A 25,435-nucleotide genomic window follows, 5' to 3' on the forward strand; every position below is an offset into this window, starting at 1 on the left:
GTCGTATTTTTAATACAGACTAATCAAATCAACAGTTGGAATGATTTGACGATGTTGTGTAATACTGCTTTTAACCCAGTTTAGTGACTGTGCTTTGTTAGCTGCGGTTAATGCCTCAGCGACGTGCAGTGATTTTTTCGAGGAGGAAATACAGTGCTGGGAGTTTTAGTCATGTTTCCGTTCTGTAAATAGTTTAGTGTCTGTGCTCATGTATTCACGACAACGGTTTTGTCGTTATGTGGTGAGTTTGTGGGGAATATAATGTAGGGCAATTAAAGACACTACGCCTTTAAGACAGAGCCTATACTTCTAAGGCGAACACACCGGCGCAAACAGCAGCAGAACTGAAACACTAGTGTAGATTTTATATGTGGATTAAATACAGCGTCAGCTTCAGTGACTCGCTTAGAAGAGGAACGACCGAGAAAGAGGCCACTAAACTATGAGGAATTTCACGGTATTCAGCTCACAAGTCATGACTTTTAATTTTACTGGGCTTTATGTTTATGTGTAAGCGGTCTGCTAACGTTAGCTGAACTGTAAGCGCATGAACAGCTAAGTTATCCTAGCTCGGCTAACGTTAGCTTTGTTAGCGAGACTCAGGAGTGTTTTACCCTAAAAGTAAAGTTAACCACTGGTCTAACAGCAGAAAAAAAGCCTTTACCCACTCAGAAAGCGCTTTTTCTTTAAGTCTCAGTAAAGGCTTGTTTTCTAAAGGTTACATATGCTGATAAAATGGCTAGTCGGCTCATCTGTTAACCAGTTAGTAGCAAACACTTGCTAGCGATTGAGGAGCTGACCGACATCAAATGTCTTAATGTTAGCAGTAATTGTTTTAACTCCTATGACACTATCTGATAGGTTAATTTTGCCAGGGATTGTATAGGTCTTATTCTGAAGCAAAGTTTGCAGTTTAGGTGCTCTGAGAATTCATATTCATACACTAATTGAGAGCAGAATACACTCAGCAGTTAAACTTTTAAGTAGAACTTTCTATATGTTATATGTTTTTATGAATTCTGAGGAGATTAAAATAGATTTTTGTTATTTGTAGTAGCACTACATGGTTAAATCAGCCTTTTTTCAGGCTTTAAGCTAACCTAAAATCACCTAACCCTAACACAAAAACTCACTAATTAAATTTTATGTCCCACAGGGTTAGGTGGATCAAGTTGTACCCCTAGGATGGACAGTTACTTCAAAGCTGCTGTGTGTGACTTGGACAAGCTTTTGGATGACTTTGAACTAAACTCAGGTTTGTAGATTTCTTTTGTGTAGTGTTATGAAACTTGGCCAAAGTTTATTTGCATCAATAACACCAAATGTAACAATTGTTGCAGCCATAAAGTTGTATTTTGATCAGTAATCACTGTCAAAAAAACTCATGTAGCTCTATTGTGTCACTATTAGTTTGCTATATATTTGAAACAGTAGCTGTCAATTTGTGTGAAAAGTTTGTGATGAATAGACCAATAGAAATATTCCAGAAACATCTAAATACTTGAAATAAAATCTTGACTTCAGTTGAAAATTTAAGAAGGTATTTTCTTTCTACTTTTAAGATACTATTTTTGAGATGGTTTTCTTTGGACAGCAACACCGTCAACAATTTTGTAATAGCTGATGAGGCCGGAGAGCATATAATACAGGGTCATAGATCATACCCCCAGGGATGCCAACGTTTAATTTAAGCTTGCGTGAAACATATTTCCAGTGGGGGTGTAATAGTGGAGCATGAATGGAGACAGGCTGGTGAAATGTATACTGTTAGAGAATTTGTCTTGTGTTACTCTGGTTCTGTCAGTGTAAAGTTACACAACTGGCATTTGTGTATAGCCATTTAATTTGAAACACATATGTACATGTGTGTGTTTATATTTGCATCAGTCTTCTATAACATTAAGATATCCTCTTTGTTCTAGACTCACTGTCCATATTATCAGCTTCATTACCATATAGGCACACTTTGTAGTTGTTCAATTACCAGCTGTAGCCCATCTATTTGTGTGTATTCGTTGTTAGCTCCCTTTTACATTCTTATTTTACATTCTTATCAAAGCAGATATCTTTTGGATGGTGGATTATTCTCAGCACTGCAGTGACCAGATGTGTTGTTGGTGGTTTTTTGTTTTAGTTTTTTTTGTGTGTATCTCATTTTCTATTCCTATTATGTTTGGTGTTGAATGGCTATTTATAGTGTGTTTTGTGAAACACTGACTGGTTTCAAAGCTGATTTTTAAAGATTTGCGCTTGTTGAGTGGTCTGTCAGCTTCAAAAGATGTCAAAAGACGCTTTGTCTTTATTTTTATTCTGTATGAAGCAGGAAATATTGGCCTTTTGGACAAGCCTTTAGAATTATAATAATGCATACATTTTAATGGGTGAAGTTTGTTTCACTTGCTAGTATATATAATGTAGCTATATGAAAGTCCCATAAAGTGATACAGCACTACTGCATCAGTATTTATAATGTAGAAAAAAATATATTTTTTGTTCATAATGTCTCTGTTCTATTCTTTTTGATCTCTTTCCAGAGGAGGCAGACAGCAAGCCTGCATTTGCAAATTCTGCATGCCAGGACACAAACATTTACCCTCGTCATTGTTTGAACACGCCATGCTTTAAACCAGAGCCATCCACAGTTTCACAACCTCTACCTGATGTCAATGCCCTACACTATGGTCCATCTGTACCTAGCAGTATCCAGAACCAAAAAGATCAAAATACAAAAGGGAGAGTGTTGACAGGTGTTGACCTTCTGTCCTCTGTGGACAACAGAGATTCCAAAAGTCAGATTCCTCCTTGTCCAGACAGATCTTTGAAACCTGTATGTGATCTTGTAAATGATACAGGATCTGCTAATCTCCCTCAGACAAACAGTCACGATGCCTTCAAACAACTGGAGGTTGCTGAAAAACAGCTTGAGGAGGAGCTATTGGTAGATTTTGACAGTCCTGTGGTATCATATCCAGAACATGGGTTTAAATCCAGTCATGATGAACTACAGGGTTTGGACACTGGTGGGCATCTGGGCTCTTCCAACACTCTTAGTTTGCTTGATGTTATATTACCTGCATCTGTGGAGAAGATTAGAGAACCTCAGAATACTATAGCTGATAACTTAAAACCTTTAGAGACCAGTGAAGCTGAGGTGCCTCAAAGTAGCTGTCCAGAGGCATCAGACTCTTCTGAACTTCACAGCAATTCCCAGTGCACATCGGAAGATGAAATGATCCCCAATAGTCCAAAATGTTTAAGTGATGTTACATCCAATGATGTCAGTACAAGCCTGTCTAACTCAACAGACGTGCAGCTCTCTGGAGACAACAGTGTCAGGGACAAAGAATGTTCTTCAGCTCCTCCTCCCAAAGAAAAGACATCTTCACTTTCCTGCCTCCCCATGGCTGTATCCATGTGTGGATCTCTTGTGGCCTCTTTAGAGCCCCAGGAGACAACGAAGAATGAAACCAAAGAAAAGACTGAAGTCCCTTCTCCTGACTGTGATGAGACACCAGCCACCGAAGAGGAAGAGAGATTTACTGTTCCTTCTGTGAATCTTGGGACTTCCATATGTCTTAGCCAGCCAGAATCATCCCCTGAGGATGATCCAGAACTGGTACAGATAATGGCAAATCCAGAAGGTGCTATTGCTCTAACATCTCCACTCCCTGACAGAAATTTTGATTGCACCTTATCTCTTCCAGAGAACCTTGAAACTGGTGAATATACAGAATGTAACCAGTCTCCTAGCTATACAGGAAGCCCAGACTACCCCTCAGAATTTGGCTTTACCAGTGATTATCTTCCAGAAAGTGAGCAAAATATGATGATGGTGACTGATGAAGAACTAGATGCTTATTTGATGGGGCAGGCACAGAGGAGCAACTCTGAAATGTCAGGAGAAAAATTTGTTGATGATGGCTTTTCTGAATTCAGTGTGGATTTAGAGGAGGAATTACAAAGCTGTCAAGTTACATTTGCTTCACCTGAAAGTGACAGGTCTCTTCAGTTAGAAGAGGGTGAAGGCTCTAATGTTTCTTCCTCATCTCAGGAAAGTAGCCCTTTAAAACTTGACACTACACAAACAGTTAATATACATGACATACCCTCTGAAATTCAGGCTGTCTGCAATGCAAGTCAACGACCATGTTATGGAGGAGCACGACCAAAACAGGTCTCTGGCCAAACAGCAAAATTAATAGCACCACAGGAAGGGCAGGGAGGTGGCTCTCCATCAGAGGAGAATGTGTTGAGTTCTGAGGAGGAGAACAGCACACAGTCTTCTGTCATTCCCACAGTGAGGCTTGCCCCCAGCCACAGTGAGGGTTGCATTGACTATCTTAGTCCTGAACCTTATGATGACAGTTATGGCCATGACGAGCTTTCAGAGCCGCCTCCATACCCAGGAGAAAGTTCTGGAGAAGGAGAATCTTCACTGGAGCTTGATCGATCGGAAACACAGAATGGTGGCCTGGGCTCCAGGCAGCCACCCTGGGTGCCTGATTCTGAGGCTCCTAACTGTATGAAATGTGGGCAAAAGTTCACCTTCACGAAGAGGAGACACCACTGCAGAGCTTGTGGCAAAGTGAGTCCGTTTCTGTGTTCACTGTGACCCTTTTGGGCTCTGCTATGTGGTTAATTTTTCATCTAATAGTGAAAGGTTACTTCATTACTAAGTTATGACCATGGGTCATGTTGCATTATTAACTCTGCTAGGTGGATTGCATAATGATATTGGCTTGAGTGTGACAATGCCAGGAAATATTATTGAGAGACTGAGCTTATATCAGCAAAAAAGTATAGAATCACTTGTTATACAGAATTCTGTAATGAATCATATTCATTCCAAGAACTGGCCTTGTCTAATGTCCATATGTGCTCTTCATTGATGTCACAATGTTATTCTGTTTTTCATGATGTATTTCTTTTTTTTTTTTGTGTAAGAGTGTAAGAGTAGTTTTTAAATTGTCTAATTTGGTCTGATTTGATGTTATGCATTCTGAATGAGCTGAGTCTCCCTGCTGTAGGCTGAAGGCAGGTATATGTAGAGGTCTTTGTGACTTCCAGGACAGTGATGTTAGCAGTGAAAGTCACAACAGGATAATTTTGCAGCTTAATTGGAATGACAGAACTGTGTAGATGAAGACGTGTTTATTATATTCTGATGTTTTATTTAAAAAAGAAATGAGAATATATTTTTCATGAGTGTATTTTAGTGTTGTATATAATAATAATAATAATTTGAAAAATTGCCTAGTTTGCTGAAAAAAATGCTGAATCAATAACAGCAAGTAATTAATGTATAATAAAAGGTAATGGTCTGTTAATAGCAGTATTTCCTCTAATGTTCTTCGTTTCGTCCACAGACTGGAGACTACTTATATATTTGTTAATTAGAAATCTACAGTTTGTTGTACCCTGCCAGAATTAAATACAGAGAAGGACACCTCTTGTTAAAAACAGAGTCAGCAGGTTTTATTTATAGAAGCATTTTATAGGTGCTCTTGACACTGCTCTTCTGCAAAGCTGTTCCACTTGAAATGGTTCTGTTCCAGTTTAAACCCTGTTATAGACAGCAAGTATGAATATAATTTATACACATTATTTAATCATTTTAACTATTTTGACTTTTTCAGGTGTACTGTGCAATTTGTTGCAACCGTAAATGCAGACTGAAATACTTGGAGAAAGAGGCCAGAGTTTGTGTGGTCTGCTATGATACCATACAAAGGGGTGAGTATACAAGATCTTCTGCATTTTTTTCCATTGTGTACTTTGTGGCTGCACACTTTGTCACTTGTTCAATGGTATTATAAATCACCTTTTTGTTTTGATGTTGTTGTCAAAGTATGCTGCACAATATAATTCAAGTATGACTTGTTTATCCCAGTATCGTTTTCAGACGTAGACATATTAGAATGTTAGATCGTTGTTTTATTTCCGTTTGTGGGTTGGTATGCACAAAAATTATTTTTATAATGATTTTTAGTTTAAACACACTATTGTGATCAGTTATAAATACAGTTATGCAGAATTGTTCACAAATAAGAGTTTTTTTTTTCCAATTTAGACTTTGAAATTTGAAATTGTGGAGATTTGTATAAAACAATTTAAATTATTTACTAAATATCATGTAAGCCTCAACTGATATCTTATGACTGACAAAATCTTGTTCACCAGTCTGATGGGAAGTTTATTGCACATTGTCAAAAATGTATTGCACCACTTCCTTTAGATTGTAACTTGTGCGCCATGAATTGTTGTCTTATCATTAATATGTAATAATTATACATTTACTAATGTACTGAGATGTATTACTACAGCTCCGTTTAGACATGCCCCATGGAGCTTCGTGTGTGAACACAAATATCAGAAGCTTTTTGTTTTAAACGGGACAGTACCCGGAGTTTATCCTGCCAGCCTCCTAGTACAAACACTGGGTAATATCTGAATGAGCACATGTGTGAATAAAACAGGTATTTGACCTGAGAATTCACAGTGATTAATTCTGTGCCTCCAGCACACATTACACAGGTGCTTCCACTTGCAAAAAATCACAAACAACTGCGGGAATGCAGCTGACACAGAACATCTTGGGTTGTATGCTTCATGTGTGAAAGGCTGCTCAGGAAAATGTCCAGCTCTGATTCTCCAGATATTTTCCATAGTTCATATATGGAAAGGCTTAATATCACACTCAGAATTTACTTGGTACTAACAATATGTCCCAATTCATGTTAGGAAACCTGAAGATTAAATATTTTAAAAATACAATTAATATTTTATAATTCTAATACTTACTTAGAAAAGGAAATACTGCTTCTGAAATCTTGATTAAGCCCAGCTTTCATTAATTAAATTATGTACAGTGGATTTAATGTTGTTAATTAGAGGATGACATTGATTTTATGCACCACACATGAAGGAAGAAGGAAGTGAATCTGGCCTTCTCGTTTCACTGTGGACGTTTTTCTTGACTGAACTCAATTGTGAGTCAGTTTTGTGCATATGGAAGCTGCACTTTCTGTGCTACCTTTGTTGTAAGGTTTTTGACACTTGGTCAGGTTAGTTTACCCATTGGTTTCTTTGTTTGTGTTTTTTATAAAGTTACAGGAGGTTAGAACTTGTGTTCTCCTTTGAAGTTACTGCAGTGTCATTTGAGTCACTGTAGCAGGTTATATCTGATGTGCAGGGTCATTGTTTATCATGGTTTATAAGGAGGTAATGGCTTCAAATGTTTCTCACAGTATTGTTGACTGAATAAACTAATTAATTAAATAATTACTTAATATTTTGGGATAAAAATGCAGATTTTTTTTTCCAGCATGTGAAATTAATTTACTAACAGGAAATTTTATCAAAATATATAGCGATAACTGGCAAATGTCACACACCTTATGTCAGAGCTTAAGCCAGTACTGATCTATAATAAGAGACGGCCTAATAATTAGTAGAACCTTCACAGGTTTGTAATTTTAGTGAGTCCAGCATTAAAACATTTAGTGCATTCATGCTAGAAGTTTCCCTTTTTATATCTAGGTAAAATAGCCATGCTTCATCTTCAATTGGTTTGTACTTCAGGAGCTGAGTTGAAGGCATAATGTGTTAGATTTACTAACAGCATAAAGAGAAAATGACTGTGGAATCAATTGATTGCATTTTAGTTTCTAAAACATAGTATCTGTTTTGAGAGGAAAAAAGCCATACGATGCTATTTACTCATCCATTTTTTTTTCTTCCCTCCCTCTCCCCCCCATTTAACCTTTATTTAACCAGGTTAGTCCCATCACAAGAGCTCTTTTACAAGGGAGACCTGGCCAAGTATGGAGGCAACACTGGGTAGCATGTAAATTCCTGTCAGATGGTTGCACTTTAAAACAATGGGGGCAGTTAGAGTCCAGGGTGCTTTACTATTTCTGCATATATTGTAAAAGATATGCTAATATGTTGGTTAGAAATTTAATGTAAAATGCATAAAATGTACAGGATTTTTGGCTTCACATGTCCAGGTTTAATGTAGAACAACCAAAATATGTTAATGTACATTGCATATAACATAATACTAGTATCCTAGCAGATACTGTGTTTCAAAGACCTTTTAGGGCCAAGGTTTAATTGTCATGGTTTGCCACTGCTTAATACCATAAACTAATTAGATTATATTGAATTTTATGTAATTCCCAGCTTGCTTTGCTTTGACCAAATAAATTTCAAGGTTGCAGAGAGAGTTCTTAAAAAGGGGTCGCTGATGTTTAGTCACGCTTGAAGTCCATTTGCACATTAAAAAGGACATTCATCACCAAAGTGTCAGAGTTCCTAAGGGCCACTTAGTTCTCTGAGGGAATGATGCAGAGGTGGGGAGAGAAACAGCAAGAGTGATTTACTTGGCAGTGTCTCTGAGCAGTGGTCTATGTCCTTGGCAATATTTGTGGTAAAAAACCCACCTGGTGCATTTGTGCACAATGCTCTGAGAGTCTGCTTCCCACTTTGGGCACAGATTCAGACACACTCTCACACACATACACACATACACATATGTATGCACACACACACGTTCACTCAACCACATACTCAGCGTCTCCCTTCAGGAAAGGGGAGGCATGCATCGCCTTCCCAGGCTCTGCTCAGTACTATTACAGACCGGGGCAGCCATTTAAGCCACACTCCATCTTAGCTGGCATAGAAAGAAATATAGCAAGAGGTTGGAGAGTGCTTGTTTTATTTCAGAGGTTAGAGCCAGGACAAGGCTGGAGGGGGCCCGGGGACAGACGGGACCTCAGCATGAGCAAATGAAAATGGGCCGCTCCCCGTCCTGAGCAAGAGTCCGGAGGCAAAAGGATGCGCGTCCTTCCTCTCTCTCCTATTTTTTTTTTCCTCTCCCCTCTCTCTCCTCATCTCACTCGCTCGTTCGTCAGCATGGGACATGCTCACCCCCTACTCAGTTCAGGCTGAAACACACCAGGGAGGCTACATCTAACACACACCACTGGGCTGAGATGAAAGGGAATTTGTGTACAAGTTACAGCGGAATGAGGTAAGGGATATTACTATTCAAAAGGAAAAAAGGCTGTCTTATGCGGATTAACACAGATATAGTGAAATGCAGACTTGCATTATTTGTTGTTGTTTTTGTTGTTGTTTTTCATGTTACATTTTAGGCAGCAGATCTAGGATTTGTAAAATACCTTCATTGAAGTCTCCTTTGTTGTAATGAAGTGTATACGGTCACTGTTTGTGCTCAGGACAAGGTTAAATTCAAAACGCGCCTGAAGGACACCTAGAGCCTTTCCTGTATACATCTTAGCTTGAAACTGTTTTGATTCATTTTGGTGGCTTTGTTTTTGTATGCTACTGTATGTGAAAATGTTTGTAGATTGTACGCATGGCATTACATGATCACTTGATCCAGTGCCGATGTAATCTGGTTGATGAGGTTGTATGATACTTAATCAATATACTGCAAGGCAAGGCTTACTCAGCACTTTGATAGGAGTCAGCAGCTATGAATGCCGTGGCTGGCACTGGACATTCTGTTTGAAAGCAACTTTTACTTACCTTAATGCACAGTATTGTGGCTAGGTCTGCACATGTTTTGCCGGACCATCGACTTGAATGACCTAGCTTTGTCATAAAGCTAATTGTTTTGCTGGTTTTAGATTAGTGCCTGTGGTTATTTCTGTATTTCACTGATTATTGGACCATTACTATCTGACAAGGGGCATCCTACTAAGTTGTGTTATAGATGTCTCATATTATTGAGGCAAAAACTATTATAAGGATCAACGTTTCTAAGGGTTCTGCACTCGTTTAAGCTTCCTCCTAATCTAGTCCGCTTAATGTCCGCTGTTCTTCAAAGAAAAAACTATAGTAAGAACTTGTATATGAAAATAATTCTCTTCATTGTTTGTTTGTATTTTGCAGCTCAGGCCATAGAGAGGATGATGAGTCCTACTGGACCTAGTCCCAACCCCAACATCCCGTCTGAGTACTGCTCCACTATCCCCCCTATGCAGCAGGCTCGAGCAGCCGGCACTCTTAACTCACCCCCACCCACGGTCATGGTGCCCGTTTCTGTCCTCAAGCATCCCGGCAATGACGGTACACATCCATATACACACACACACACACACACACACACACACACACATCTCTCACGCTTCATTGCGCCAAGCTTGAGTGTGTGTCGAGGACAACAGGCGCAGCTGTGCATCAGCCAGCTCTCTTAGCTTTGTGAGAGAAATTTTTTTGGATTGTTTAACATGTCTTAAACTTGGCTCAGATAAGGTGGTTGTTTAGGCAAATTTAGTTTGAAATGAGACAAATAGGCAAGTGTATGCTACCTTTTAAAAGAGACCTGTAATTTTTACCCAATGTGCACCGAAGAAACTGGTGGCACTGGGCACACATTAGCGTTCTGGAGGGGCTGTGGGTTTAATTCAGCTACACACTGACGATGGGAAGAACCTACCTCATGTACCCTGTGAAGAGCTGGTGATGCAGTGCGCATGAACTGAGCTTGTACAAAGTAACAGCAGCAAACATTTCTGAACTAAGGGTCTTACAGTGTTCTGCCGAGGGGTGGGGAAATAATTTTTCATCAACTCACTTTTTTATAAAATAATGAAAGACTGCCATGTTATACAGAGATCTTGCTTTCCTTCTGTCTGTGAATTCCTTCAGTGCTCCTCTCTTCCACCAGTCTTTATTGTGAAGGGGTTTTGAGTCGCTGAGGCGAAATTAAGCTTTATATCTCCAGATGAGGGTAAACTTTATTTTAAGGAAGAAGAAACACTCAACCTCTCACTGACTGCACGTGAAATCTCTCACTGCCTCTGTCGGCATGTCTTAAAGGGCCGGGTGCCCTGCAGGTCTGACTGTGTCCCTGTGTGAATTGGGTATGAGGACTGTAAACTCCAGTAATGTGCGTACTAAGTGGTACTCTGTACAAATGGAGGAATCTTTGCATGCAAATGTAGCCAATGAGTAGCCTTGGTCGTTTAGCCGGTTGCTAATCAGATCATAAACGGCCACAGCAACTGGTGGTTAAGTGTAGGATACTTATATATTCAACAACAGATGATTGCAGGAATGTGGTGGTTACTGGTAGGAAGAGAGTGAGCTGGCTGCTATGTGAATCTCTAATGGACAGGCATAGGATATTTTATATCTTATCCTGTGTATAATTACAATGATCAAGAAATTGGTCAGCCGAACCAGCCCTGGTATATATGTCTTGTCTTTATTTATTTCACATAGCATGTTAATTTTTTTGTGTTAGGTTTCCCAAGAGAACAGAAACATGTCTGGTTTGCTGATGGAATACTGCCTAATGGCGAAGTGGCAGATACAACCAAGCTCTCCTTAAGGCCCCGAAGAACCTCACAGGAGACCAGTCCAGTTACGCCTGATCCTCCAACGGCATGTGTATAGCTCTCTACTCATATTTTATGTTTGTGTACATTAAGCCAATTGAGACTACTGTATATATTCACATTTTGCACGGTCACTGACTGTTACAATAATAGTTTGTCATTAAATCATTTATCTGCATGACCCAGTATCCCTGACAGCAGTTACCCGCTTAGAATAGTCATGCCCTAGTCCCAGTCTTTCTGAAGAAACTATCCAAAAATCCAGTGAGGTAAATGATGACTAGTTAAATTCTCTTAAGCGTTTCTGTTATAAAAAATATTGATTGTCAAAGTGTATTGCTTTTATTTTTTTTTAAATTGAAGAATATGCTTTTTATTCTGTTAAATTGCAATTGTTCATTTTTAATGACTAATTTGTGTCTAATTTTTTTACATTTTGTTGGCAACGGCATCTGTGCTTAATTTTGGTTGATCAGACTTCTGACTTTGGAGCTTTAATATTTAAGACCAAAGTTATTCAAAAGGAAAACCAAACCAAAGAGATGAAGAGCATCTATTCCTCTGTTGATAGATGCAGGATGTATTAAGATAGTAGCTGTTTTGAGCTGTTGTGTTTTTGTTTTTTTTCTCCAAATTAATGCTGTTCTTTGGGAAGGAAATTTTTACTCGAGTCTATATTTTACTCAACTTACATCTCCTTTAATTGTCAGTGTATTTGAGGCTACTCTAGCTTCATTTGCATGAATGTAAATATAGTGGACAGTATGTACATTCTTCAGTGTAAGCTAGCAACTGAATTCAAAAGGAGAATTCAGTTATCTAATACTCTGTCTGACATGCAGTGTTTTCCTTTCTTTTAGCCGCCTTTCAAATTCCCAGAGGGCAGTGAAGGGTCTGTGGACAGTTCAGAGTGTGGTACAGAAGTGACCTGTAGGGCAGTCAGTGGTCCTTGGGACTATGCCCTGCTCTGTGGGCTTGGTGGCTGTGTGCAGAGGACGACCAGTCTAGTGCCTGAAGATGAAGAGGGGCTGCCACCACTGTTAATTTCCACAGGAGTGGAGGATGGAGGGGGTGAGAACGGTCTTGAGATATTCACAGGACATAGTTAATTTATTAAAGTATATTTATATTTAGGCTAATAGCAGTCAAGATGTAAGTAGAACTTTAGCATATATAGTATTTATAAAGATGACATTAACATTTCAAGATTTGTTTTTATATTTTATAGGCTGCCTATACATGATTCAATATGTAACTTTTCTCCATATTACAGATTTATTGGTAGAGGAGCGCCCTGCTGCCTGCCAAATAATGCTGCTGTTAGAGGAAGGAGGTCCAAGACCTTTGACATTTGTGTTGAATGTCAACCTTGTGGTTAATGTCAAGCTGGTCACATGTATGTTTTAAGCCCACAGAATAAAACTGATCTTTCACTAAATACACCATGTTTTTTTTATTATTTATGTATTTTTTATATTCAGTATGTATTTTTTGTTTAAATGTTATAGTCATTTAAAAAAAGTTTTCTAATGTCTTGTTTTATGTAAATTTAACATCATTGTCTTATGTAAAACACTGCACCTTTCACCAACTGTATTTACAATATATTTTATGAAGTTATAGGATCAATGGTTTTTTGTTGTTATTGTTGTTTTTGTTTTTCCTTTTTACAGAGAACTCTATATGTGTTTTGTGTTTTAGATTGTGGCCAGAAGTGTTGGTGTTTCAGCTCTAATGGTCTGCAGGGATTGGGCCAGAGAGAGCTGGTGTTTGTTATTGAGTGCCTCCCAGAGGAGAACAGGCTGCCTAGAGATATCTTCAATCTTTATATTAACATGTATCAAGATGCTCAGAAAGGTAAACTATAAGTACTTGTCAGAGCATGAGACTTAACCAATCATATAATTATATAATAACATACCTTACATTCAAGCTTCTGTATCTGGATGTTATTTGTATACACATTTTAAAGTAGGACACATTGGTTCAGATGTGTTCAGGTCTAGTTGTCCTGATCCTGAGGTAGTGGAGCTAGCTCTTGTGCTAGATCTGCATGTATGTATTAATGTCGTGAAACTTGTCTACATTCATGGCCTGAAACATTGTCTGTTTTATTACCACTCCTTCCGCTTTTGAATGGACGAGCATCTGGTGTGGAGCACAAAGTTTCATTTCAATATTGTGTAGGAAAAGTGATCCGATCAGTATCTGGATACAGAAGCTACATTTGATAAGCTCAAGTGTAAATGACCTTGATGGATGAGGATCAGATAGCGTGTTTAGATAGTAATGCAAAGTGTAAACAAGGCCTTGAAGTAATAAAGGTCAGATCTGATGTAGGACAAGATTTGCTTTCTTAGTTAGTATGATCTTCCTTAACAGAACAGATATAGGATACACACTTCTACCCAGAGAAGTGTGATCAGAGATTTACAGATCTGTTAAGAAACTGGTTTTGAGGACATTAAAATGTTGTTTCTTAAATTTTATACACTCAGATATTTTTAATTTCAGGAAAATTTACTGAAGAACTCGGGAATGTGACGTTTACAGACAGTTTTCTGGGCAGTAAGGACCATGGTGGCTTCCTTTTCTTCTCTCCAAGCTTTCAGCCTCTGGAAGGACTTGGGCTACCTCACAGCTCCTTCCTACATGGGGTTCTCATTCAGAAACTGGAGGTACCGTGGGCTAAAGTGTTCCCTCTCCGCCTGTTGCTCAGTTTGGGAGCAGAACACAAAGGTAAATTTTCAATGTTTTGCTGTAGCTAAAAAGATATTTGTGTTATTATTTACAATACATAAGATGAGAAGAAAATGGTAACTCTTTGCAATAAGGGTACATGGATTAATGTTACTTAAGACTGTATTAAGTAATAAGACAATATGAATTACTAAATTAATTTACAATTGCTCCTTGCTATGATAGATTAAATGATAGAAACAAAAACAAACTTTATTGTTGCATTTTATTAAATCCTAACAGAATGCTAGTTAATGCTACTTCTTGTTTCTAATCGTTACATAATGATTAATTTTGATTTTACCTTATCATTTAGTAACGGTAACAGTAATTACTGTTTAATGATAGGGAACTATGTACCCTTATTGTAAAGTGTTAACAAGAGAAATACAATTAGCCTTAAGTTAGAGTACTTTTCTCACAATTCACCGTCCAGTACACACTTCCTTAAAATGAATGCTGCTGTTTGGTAAAAGGGAAGTGAATACCATCAAAGACATTATAGAAGGTAAAATTGTAGAAAACTCATTCTGTGAGGTATGACAATTGATTATTGGTGAAATGGAGACACTGGTTGTGAATTAATAATCATGGTAACAGTGAAATGTTCACGTTTTGTTGCTTGGAAATGTGTGAATACTTCCCTATTCCCTACCATAATTAGTAATTCACCACCAAATAATTTTCAGATGGTGCCTCATCTTGTATATCGTTTAAATACTCAACATCCTAATTTTTACATCCAATGCACCGATATAGTAAAATTGATAATGTTGATTAAAAATACTTTGCAAGTGTAGTTATTTATCAGTGGCCTTGACCGTGCTTACGCGCCCTACTAACATTACGTCAGATGAAAATAATGCACAGGTTGTGGTCTGTGGTCATTCTAATTTATGACATATTTGTATTATATTGGCACATTGAATAAAAACTTTTTTAAAACCAATACAAACAATTTACAGAGAAACAGAGCGATTGTTAAATCCATGCCAGTTGTTGACAAATTCCTATTTTAAAAAAATATTGTTTAATTATATCTTTGTGTCCATTGGCAGTACAAGAATCAGTCTGTGCTTTATGTTACATGTGTGTACATTAATTTCTTGTGGCTGTGTAGTAATTTTAAAATCTCTGTTTATGCTTGTAACTACATGTATTTTCAGTGGTTCCTGAAACTGGTCTAAGTTTAACATATATTCTGGCCTGTTTTGTTTTGTACCTTTCAGTGTATCCTTGCCCACTGGTCAGTGTCAGGTTCCGTGAATCTGTCTTTAGGGAAACAGGACATACCATCATGAACTTGCTTACTGTAAGTATTCTCATCACTGAGCATCAAGATTTCAGCAGCATTATATATTAATTCTAAATGATGTGCTACATTCTAGGCAATATGTTGATTTGTAGAAATGTACTCTGTATTATTGGGCTTTCTGAGTAATTCTGTGGTCATGTACTTTTAAATAAATAAAACTATGTAAGTAAAATGTATTACTTAAGTTTAAAAATATACCAGATAATGTACATAATATCAGGTAACGTCGTATTTCTTTACTATTAGTTCTGAGGCATTGCAGAGCTATATACTTGAAATTGTCAAAATGTATGTTCTGCTTCTGCTGCAGTTCAGATTGACAGATTAAATGTCACACTTCCTTAAATTCTGGCAAAACCACTCCCAGCATGTTAACGACTATAAAGTTGGGTTATATTTTAAAATGATCTCGTAATGGGTTGTTTTGTGATGTAGGGCAGTTACGTCAGTGATTGAAAATAGCAAAGATTCCACAATGCAATAAGGTTTAAGCAGCTCCCCAAGTCAAGAAGAACTTTGCAAAGATAAAACAGAGGTTAGCTTACAAAGTATATTGAATGAACGTGTGGACTTTAGATGCATTAACAAACAACAGCTCTCTGACACCAAACAAGTAATGAGCAGAACAATCATGAGTTAGAAAAGGCAGAAGATCGAAACAATTGGGCAGATCCCAGGAGCAGCAAAGCTACTTTTTCAGCTGTCAGGTTTGTTTTTGTGATTAAATTGTGTCATTTTTGAGTATATATAAATAAATATGAGTCTAGTTCTATTTGGATATATCATATCTGCACTTTTCTGCGAGAAGTAGGTTTCCTTTGCACTATCACATTAAACCGCTATGTAGACGAACAAATTTTAGTGTATATGGCCTGACTACGTTTTTCCAAAGTGCAAATGGCATGGCCGGATGAATGCTGCTCAGTGTGTCTAATATTGGTTTTTGACAAGTGTGGGTTTACATGCTGAGAATGTGATGTATCGTCCTACCGCTTTTCATTATAAGACGCAATCATCTCCAAAATTGAAAATTCACTGGAGAAGGGAAAAAAAACCTACTTAACTTTCATTGGAAGTGAGTGTACAAATTATGTACTGGTAAATATGACACATGCTTTATGTTTTTATACAGGATCTGAGGAACTATCAGTATAGCGTGCCAGTGGTTGATGGTCTGCGGATCCACATGGAAGTGGGCAACAGCTACATTGACATTCCTAAGTCGAAATTTAATGAAGTAGGTGTCAGTTCTATTGAACTAGGGGTCTTGTCTTAAAAAAAATATTCTTTTAAAACAAGTTGAAACATTTCTGAATTGAGTTTGGGTTAAGTTTCAATGCTGTGTGCTTTTTGCAGATGCTGAAAGTGGTGAATTCCTCCAATGAGCATGTAATAAGTGTTGGTGCTTGTTTCAGTACTGAGGCAGATTCTCATTTGGTCTGCCTTCAGAATGAGGATGGAGTTTACCAGACACAAGCCAACAGCATTCAGGGAACGACCAGGAGAGGTCAGTTTTGTTATTTTATATACAGTAATAACATAACCAGTGTAGACTTCTGGTGCATTTTAAAAAACATTTTATTATTATCATTTATCATTTATTTTTTTTATTTTTGTCCTATTCCTGAGTTTTTCTCGCGTACTGACTGGCTTCATCAAGAATGCCAACAAAATAATTCTGACATTGCTGATCTAAAAACGATAGCTATGAAACTTTATCATGAAAAGGCAGCTATGACTTGTGATGTGGACAGAAATAAAATTGCAGCTCGGCCTGAACAGTTTCAGCTCCCCAGCATTTACTAGTGGCATATGAAAATGTGGCTGTCCAGTTTGTTGCCGGTGGTGGGCGGTTTACATTTGCTTTGTTGATCAGAGGTGACTTTACACTTTACGTGCTTCACAAAAACAAAGTGGCAGGGTCTTGTGCTCCCCTCACCTCACTCAGAATTAGATTGAATTAACAGTGGCTGACTGGACAGGCCTCTGTACTGTTTGGACCTCTTAGACCTGTGTCAGAAACCCCCAAGAGTAAAGTCAGAATATTTAGAGACATAAAATAGGAATATATAATTTATCAGTGGGAGAAATTTAGTACGTGTTTTCCATCTGAGCCTTTGTACACTGATAGTGGAGCTGGGCCATCGATGCAGAGGGTTTATATATATATATATACCCTCTTAATATATGTTTGTGGCTTCATATTTTGCAAACTTTCAAAGGGAGCTGTGATTGAAAGACACTGTCTTAATCTACAACATTTGTATAAAATAATTTTAATTTGGTTGTTTTGTTTTTGCAGTTACTGGAGCAAGCTTTGTTGTTTTTAATGGTGCCCTAAAAGCTTCTTCAGGATTTATTGCCAAATCTAGCATTGTTGAAGGTAACGTGATTCAATCTTCCTCAGGCTGTAGGAATTCTGAGCATTTTGCCACCAAGAATTATTTAGAGTGATTAACAACACCCTACCTGTATTTCTGTTATCAATGTTTGTGAGGGATCTACTAAAGAACAATACTTAAGTTTAAAAGTTTTTAACAACTTTGTGATCTCGTTTGAATAGCTAAATGTAGCTTAAATTTCGTTCTGTTACTGTTTAGATGGATTGATGGTGCAAATCCCTCCAGAGACCATGGAAGGTCTGCGGCAATCCCTGAGGGATCAGACAGACTTCCACATAACTTGCGGTAAAGCCAATTCCACAGAAGCTCGGGAAAATGTCAGCGTGCGCTGGGTAGACTGGACAGCCCCTGTGAATACTGGGTATGGAACAAATACATTCCTTTGTACATTCATTGAGTTCTTTTGTAGATCAGTGGCCACAATGAGAGTGTACAATTAAAGTAGTCAGTAAAAATGACCCTTTTAATTTGAAAAAGATAAAAGTGTGTGTGTGTGTGTGTGTGTGTATATATATATATATATATATATATATATATATATAAAATGTATGTATGTGTTATGTTCAGTGTCACCAGCCCCATTGATGGGAAGTCTCTGGAAGGTGTGGCCAGTATCCGGATCCAGCAGGACTCTGAGTTTGAGATGGATGGACGAGCAATCAGGTGTACAGAGGTGTGTCCTTCACACACACAACCAACAGTTAAAAAATATATATAAAATAAAAATAGAAAACAAACAAAAAATACAAAACACCAGCAGATTTGGGGTGTAAAATTGTTTATGAATGTGTTCACTCCATAAAATACATTTAAGTGATTGACAATGCTTTATTCATCCTGAAAAGTGAGATAATTATAAGTAATTTATACATAATGTATAAATAGATGTTTTTTGTCATTTCATAAAGTAAAGTAAATATGAAAAGAGATAAATCCTGTTTTATTTTACAAAGATATTCTACAATGGCCAGGACACATTTGTAATAAATATATTATTGTAATATTTCAGACACTTTTCACTTATTAATTCAAATAATTCATAAAAATAATATTAAATAATTCATGTATTTTCTCTATTATCTTAAACCAAATCTCAAATAAAATCAATTAAAAACTTTATTTATACTGCAAGTTTGTTTCCAGCCAACAACTTTAATTTCACTGAATCACTATAAACAATATTGATTAAAATACACATTTGTTAGCCTTTTTTGAGATGTGCCCTGCCCAGTTTCAACTGTTTGTACCCCTCTAAGACACCTGATCATACATGTGAAAGGCTTGGTATTAATCAGAGTTGTAGAAACAGTAAACAATTGAAGCTGTGCATCATGGTGTAATCCGAGGCCATCACTGCACCCTCATTTACCCCTCTTCTATTTCACCAGGTCTTTTACCTGCTGAAGAGCCCAGAAAGCTCTCTCTCTGTCATTCTCCCGTCCTGCAGTCAGTTCCAGAGAGAGATTGCCACTGCAAGCGGCGCAGCACTCTGTCCTCACCTCTCTGTCCTTGTTGGAAATGGAATAAACTCTCTTGCGCTAAGAGTTTCTACAGATACTGACATGGTAACCATTTTGTTGTTTGTTATTATTATTATCATTATATGAAGTAATGGCAGATATATATAAGTGGTGTTAATCTGAGTGCTTGTAAGTGATTTGGGTTTTTCCATGTGGAATATGAGTTTATTGTGTGATGATGAGAATGAAGAGGAAATATAACCACTATCAAGATAAATAATATAGTGATAATAAGTCACGCAGTATCACATGTGGGGATTACAGAGCTTTACCTTATAGTTTAGAGATTGCTTAGTTCCTGATCTCAGTATAATTGCCATCAGATATGAAAAGTAACAAATTACATTTACTCGTGTTACTGTTTTTAAAATCTGTAACTTTTACTTAAGTATATATAGCTTGAAATATTGTACTTCAGTACATTTTAAATCACATCTCTTAATGAGTAAAAATGTAAATAAAAATGCAAGAAAAACAAATGTGCACCGGAAACTACCAGATTGAACAAATGGCTGAAGGGCAGTCTACTGCTAAAATCACAAGAAATATGGAGATGGATAAGTTGGTCACCGGTGCAGACCCAGCTGAGTGCAAAACCCTGTTGAATTCTGAGTTGCTCTGGAAGGAAATTAACCCCTGGCCATGCTTAAGGGACCACTTCGGCTTCAAGTTCAAGAAAGGCCACATCTTTATAATTCTGTGTAAGAGAGAATTAATGGCTTATAAAAACCTAACATCAAACCTGCGCATGTAAAGGTAGTTTAAATAATAGTTGTACTGTTGCATTTTTGATTTAAAAATACGTTTTTAGTAAGAGGCTCAAATGAGCAAAAAATACATCAGTGTGTGTTGGTTGATATTGTTGAACTGTTACTTCTATTTGCCTTTGTTACGACTCGATCTACAACAGTTAATTTTATTTATCTCCTATACATTCATATTCTATGTGTGTATTATTCCATTCATTAAAACCATTAAATAATTATTCCTTCATTCATTCATTATCTGTAAGCGCTTATCCAGTTCAGGGTCACTTTGGGTCCAGAGCCTACCTGGAATCACTGGGCGCAAGGCGGGGACACACCCTGGAGGGGGCATTAAATAATTATTCCATTCATTTTATATCCCCTTGTCCTTTTTGTGCTACACAGGAGAGTCCACCCCTTAACAAACACATACACACACACACACACACACAAAGTAACTTTTACTCTGAGTGCATTTCAAATGCACTACTTTTTACGTTTACTTGAGTATGTTTTTATGCCAGTATTTTTACTTGTACTTCAGTAAAATTTCATCAAATTAACAGTACTTTTACTTGAGTAGAATATTTTAGTACTCTTTTCACCTAATTGCCTTCTGGGCTAACTTGTATAAGAACTTATTTATATTGTTCCTGTTGGAATAACAGCCAAAAGAATGCAAGGAATAATTGGATGTTAATTGCTGTTCACTCGAGCATAGTAAAACTCCTTGTCTTTTGTAGTGTATGTATTTTATTTATTTTTTTAATTATCCACAGATAAAAAAAATTATACACAGACAATGCAAATGTTGAGGGTGCATCAGCACTTACGTTTTTGCTGCATTGGCGCTTTTCCACCAACAAGGCAATTCTATTGACCTAAATTGGTTCGAGAATCAGATAAGTTCATCTGTGGGAGTGTCGAGCTTCAAATACAGCGTTATCAGTGAACCTGGACAGGGTTCATTTACAATGTTTCGTATATATTTAAAAAAAAAAAAAAAACAGGAACACACTTTGTTTGTGTGTTTCTGGGGCTGTGTTTGACGTGAACCCCATGTGTGTTGGTCAGGTTCCTCTGCTGTTCACATGCTCAGCAGGATGACTCAACTCTGCAACATGAAAACACGTATTATATGTCACTCTGATCTAACTCTAACTTTCCTTACTCTAACTAAGGATAAACAATGACCCTGTCATAACTCTGACAGTTTATCTGTGGCACTGGCGCTGCATTCAGCCACAGCAATGCCCCTCACTGATGACGTAAACTTGTAGAAATGCCGGCCAGTCCACTGGAAAGAACCAAGGTTCCGAGAATCAGGAACAGAACTTGTTTGAAGTACCTGAGTTCTTTTGGTAGAAAGAATAGCATTCATCCAATTTTAATATTACAAACTCTATTAAAATTAAATGGCCGCATGCTTCATTTCATTCAGTGTGCTGGTCTTTTTTCCACCTCTAGGTTGAGTACCAGGCGGGTTCAGGTGGGCGTCTCCTCCCTCAGAAATACATGAACGAGTTGGATGGAGCCCTCATCCCTGTCATTCATGGAGGAAGCTCTTGTGTGCCTCACCAAGCAATGGACATGGAGTTCTTCTTCTACATCACTCAGAGCTTTTAAACACACAGGGTGAGAACAGCACCCTCTAATGGAGATAGTAGCCCTCCTTCCAACCAATAAACAGCAGTGCTGAAGAGGCACAGAGCTGTATTTAATACGTGGAAGGTATGCAAAATATGACCTGTTTGTGAGGAAATGTCCAATGCACTTTACAGCAGTTGCTGTAATTAACAGTAGGCCTCATCAAATTTGTCGAGAATGACATAGGGATTTAATGTGTCTTTGTTGGATGCAGTTTGTTGGCATAAAAAGAATGAATTTATTATTATAATTCATATTATAATGAAGTCAGAGAGAACAGTGTTTGGTCCTGACTAAAGTGTCACAAAGCATTAGAAGCGCTGCTTGCATTAATGTGAAGGATTTTTTTTTGAGACCTTGAATCTTCATTCATAGCTCCTTCATTTATAGTCTTTGAAGTTGCTTCATCTGAATCTGTGATCCATCTGACCGTTTCAACCACCTGTTTTTAAGTATGATGTGTTGTGGCCAGTTATTCTTCTCTGGTATGTAAAGTACAGAGAGGGTTACTGTGCACTTCTTTATTTCAAATATATAGATGGAACCATCTCTTAATTCTGCAAAGCTAAAATACTATTTTTGGAATAGTCAAATAAAGGTGATATTTTTGATAGGCAAATTAGTCTCTTTGAAAAAGAGCTGATTTTGAACCACATTTTCACGGGGCTTATTATTTTCATCATATATAAATTAAAATATGTTGAAAAAAAAGTATTTGCAAAATGTACTCAGTGAAAATGGGTTTTTGTTTTTACTGCACTGCAGTGGACGAATAAATAAAAAAAATCTAATGAAAAATATTTTGAGGTATGTAAAATAACACTAGAAGGGAATGAAATGCTAATTTTGTTTCAAACACATTTTAAGCCAATTTGTTCCCTAATAATTTTCAGAAAGCCTGTTTTAATGTAAATGAATGCAATAAAATTAAGTATAACTTTGCCTAAAGCAAAGTGAGTTAATTTTAAAATAATGCATATAATGTAGCTCAAACATATTTAACTTTTCTTTCTTTCTTTATTGTTTTTTTCTGTCACAAATAGAGATTATACATTTGGTTGGGCTACTCTACCATGCCATGCTGGTGTAGCCTAAATTTAGTGTTCTTAAATGTAGCTGATAATATTTTGCGGAACTGAATCTCTAGAAGTTCCTCAAAAGTTCATAACTATATTTTCCACATATAGGATGCTGAATCTGAGGCGGCTTTGTGTTTTTGCACGTTCATGCACCTACTGCATGATTTGTCCATTAGATGGTGCTCATGAAGCTTTTAAGTCTCACTTTGAAACAACATTTTGCACCTTAGCTTATGGTGAATAAAGCTGGTCTATATGTAGTGCCATATGTGCTGCTGTCATGTTTCATGCTGTGTTGTTTGTGATGGTCAGACGTCAGTTTTACGCCAGATGTGAATCTGTGTGTGTTAGGAGAAAAGACGGTTGTCATATTGGAGCTAATTTGATGCAGCTGCATTCAGTGCAGAGAAAGAAGGCCCCGTAAGTAACATGTCAAAACCAGCAAAATTAAGTCCTTAGATGCCAATCATTAACAGGTTCTGAACTCTAGAATATGCACTTTTACAATGAGTTGTGAACTGACTAAGAAGTGATTGTACTTTCTTATTTTATTTCTTGTACCATGTGGACTGGGAATAGTATACTTTTTGTTAAAGTGTGATTTTATCTGAAGTCAGCCAAGTATGATAGATCATATATAATTCAATATACTTTTTAAGGACTGTGTGGGAGGGGAGGGTCATCTCGGGTTCCGCGAGTCTTCACCTACTTCAAAACAAATACTGCAAATGCTGTGTAAATAGAGACAATTGTTATGGAAGGTTTAAGATTAAATGTGATCATTTTGTAGACATCTTAGATAAATTTCTATTCCTTTATATGTGGAGTGAGTTGAATTTTTGGGGAATTTAAATTATTTTTCTCACCGTTATTGATTAATTAATAAATCATCACAAAGTATTTTATGCTTTACAACAAAGCTGTTAAACTGTACCATTTTGCATAATGTATATTTATTTATTCATGAAAACCAGCTTTATTTGGTGATACTGGTATCTGGGACCTAAGGATGTTCTTCAAACATTCATTTCTAATATGTATCACATGTACAATAAAATTTTGATATATATTCAAACATTTTTTGTTTCTTTATTTTAGTATAGTGTACTTAGCATAGCGTCTGCCACTTATAAACAGCACAAATAATAAGGAAATTTGTGTTAGGTAGATTATTTCTTTGTCGTAACATGCTTTCTCTTATACTGTTGGAAAGCATGTTAATTTCCCTTTTAAATGGTGCCACGTTTGTAAGGAACATGCATTTGTGGGATGAGCATTAGAGCTGAGTATGTGAGTTGCGCCCATGAAAAATTTGCCAAATCCCTCCTGGCAATGCTAACCAAACACAAATTTCCTTACTTTCTGTGCTTTGTAAAATTTGGATATGCACATAAACAGTTGGACTACAGTCTGCAATTGTAGAACTTCAAAGTGGTCAATGGAGCTTACACAATGAACAATGAGTGTAGATACAAGGTAGGTGTTCCTAATCTGTAATCGTTCAGTGTATATGTTTAAAGCAAATATAGTTAGTCGTTATGTGTATTATACAAAACCACTTTTGAACCTACAGGGGTTGGACAATGAAACTGAAACACCTGGTTTTAGACCACAATAATTTATTAGTATGGTGTAGGGCCTCCTTTTGCGGCCAATACAGCGTCAATTCGTCTTGGGAATGACATACACAAGTCCTGCACAGTGGTCAGAGGGATTTTAAGCCATTCTTCTTGCAGGATAGTCGCCAGGTCACTACGTGATGCTGGTGGAGGAAAACGTTTCCTGACTCGCTCCTCCAAAACACCCCAAAGTGGCTCAATAATATTTAGATCTGGTGACTGTGCAGGCCATGGGAGATGTTCAACTTCTCTTTCATGTTCATCATGTTTCCAAGATTTGTGTTCCTTGCACCATTGAAACTGACGTTTGGCATTGGCATGAGTGACCAAAGGTTTGGCTATAGCAGCCCGGCTGTGTATATTGACCCTGTGGAGCTCCCAATAGACATTTAATTCTGCCGTGCTTTGGGCAGCCGTGGTTTTATGTTTTGGATACAATCCGGGTCAGCACCCGAACATCCCTTTCAGACAGCTTCCTCTTACGTCCACAGTTAATCCTGTTGGATGTGTTTTGTCCTTCTTGGTGGTATGCTGACATTACCCAGGATACCGTGGCTCTTGATACATCACAAAGACTTGCTGTCTTGGTCACAGATGCGCCAGCAAGACGTGCACCAACAATTTGAACTCTGGTATGTCACCCATAATGTTGTGTGCATTGTAATATTTTGAGCAAAACTGTGCTCTTACCCTCTGCTAATTCAACCTTCACACTCTCCTGTTAATGTGCAAATAATGAAGATTGGCCACCAGGCTGGTCCAATTTAGCCATGAAACCTCCCACACTAAAATGATGGGTGTTTCAGTTTCATTGTCCAACCCCTGTACATGTCACAGATGATTTGGACAAATGGCCAACTGACTTGGGAAGTGTCCCTGTAACTGCACTTTTCACACGTTACGACTGAATTATTACAAATTTTTGAGGCATCAGTAGAATTGCTCTTTAAACTGGGTTAATCTTCTGACAGAATATTAATGCACCATGACAAATAA

At 37.4% G+C, this 25,435-nt stretch overlaps 1 protein-coding gene across 2 annotated transcripts; it reads left to right on the forward strand.

The window, feature by feature from the left end:
- Window positions 1-23,862, forward strand: zfyve16 (zinc finger, FYVE domain containing 16). Of its 2 annotated transcripts, none has more exons than XM_066650780.1 (18): window positions 1-457; window positions 1,157-1,255; window positions 2,535-4,585; window positions 5,637-5,733; window positions 9,922-10,098; window positions 11,279-11,424; window positions 12,233-12,443; window positions 12,646-12,768; window positions 13,074-13,229; window positions 13,887-14,111; window positions 15,341-15,423; window positions 16,559-16,663; window positions 16,783-16,933; window positions 17,729-17,809; window positions 18,027-18,189; window positions 18,396-18,501; window positions 19,217-19,393; window positions 21,562-23,862. In XM_066650780.1, exons 2-18 carry the CDS (start codon window positions 1,186-1,188, stop codon window positions 21,718-21,720), a joined length of 4,281 nt encoding a protein of 1,426 aa, XP_066506877.1. In that variant the 5' UTR covers window positions 1-457; window positions 1,157-1,185; the 3' UTR covers window positions 21,721-23,862. The 2 variants fall into 2 exon arrangements, with proteins under 2 accessions (XP_066506877.1, XP_066506878.1); XM_066650781.1 differs by having other exon boundaries at window positions 11,279-11,418.
- The last annotated feature ends 1,573 nt before the right edge of the window (window positions 23,863-25,435 follow it).

This window comes from Hoplias malabaricus, chromosome 18, assembly GCF_029633855.1.
Source record: "Hoplias malabaricus isolate fHopMal1 chromosome 18, fHopMal1.hap1, whole genome shotgun sequence".
Lineage (NCBI taxonomy): Eukaryota > Metazoa > Chordata > Actinopteri > Characiformes > Erythrinidae > Hoplias > Hoplias malabaricus.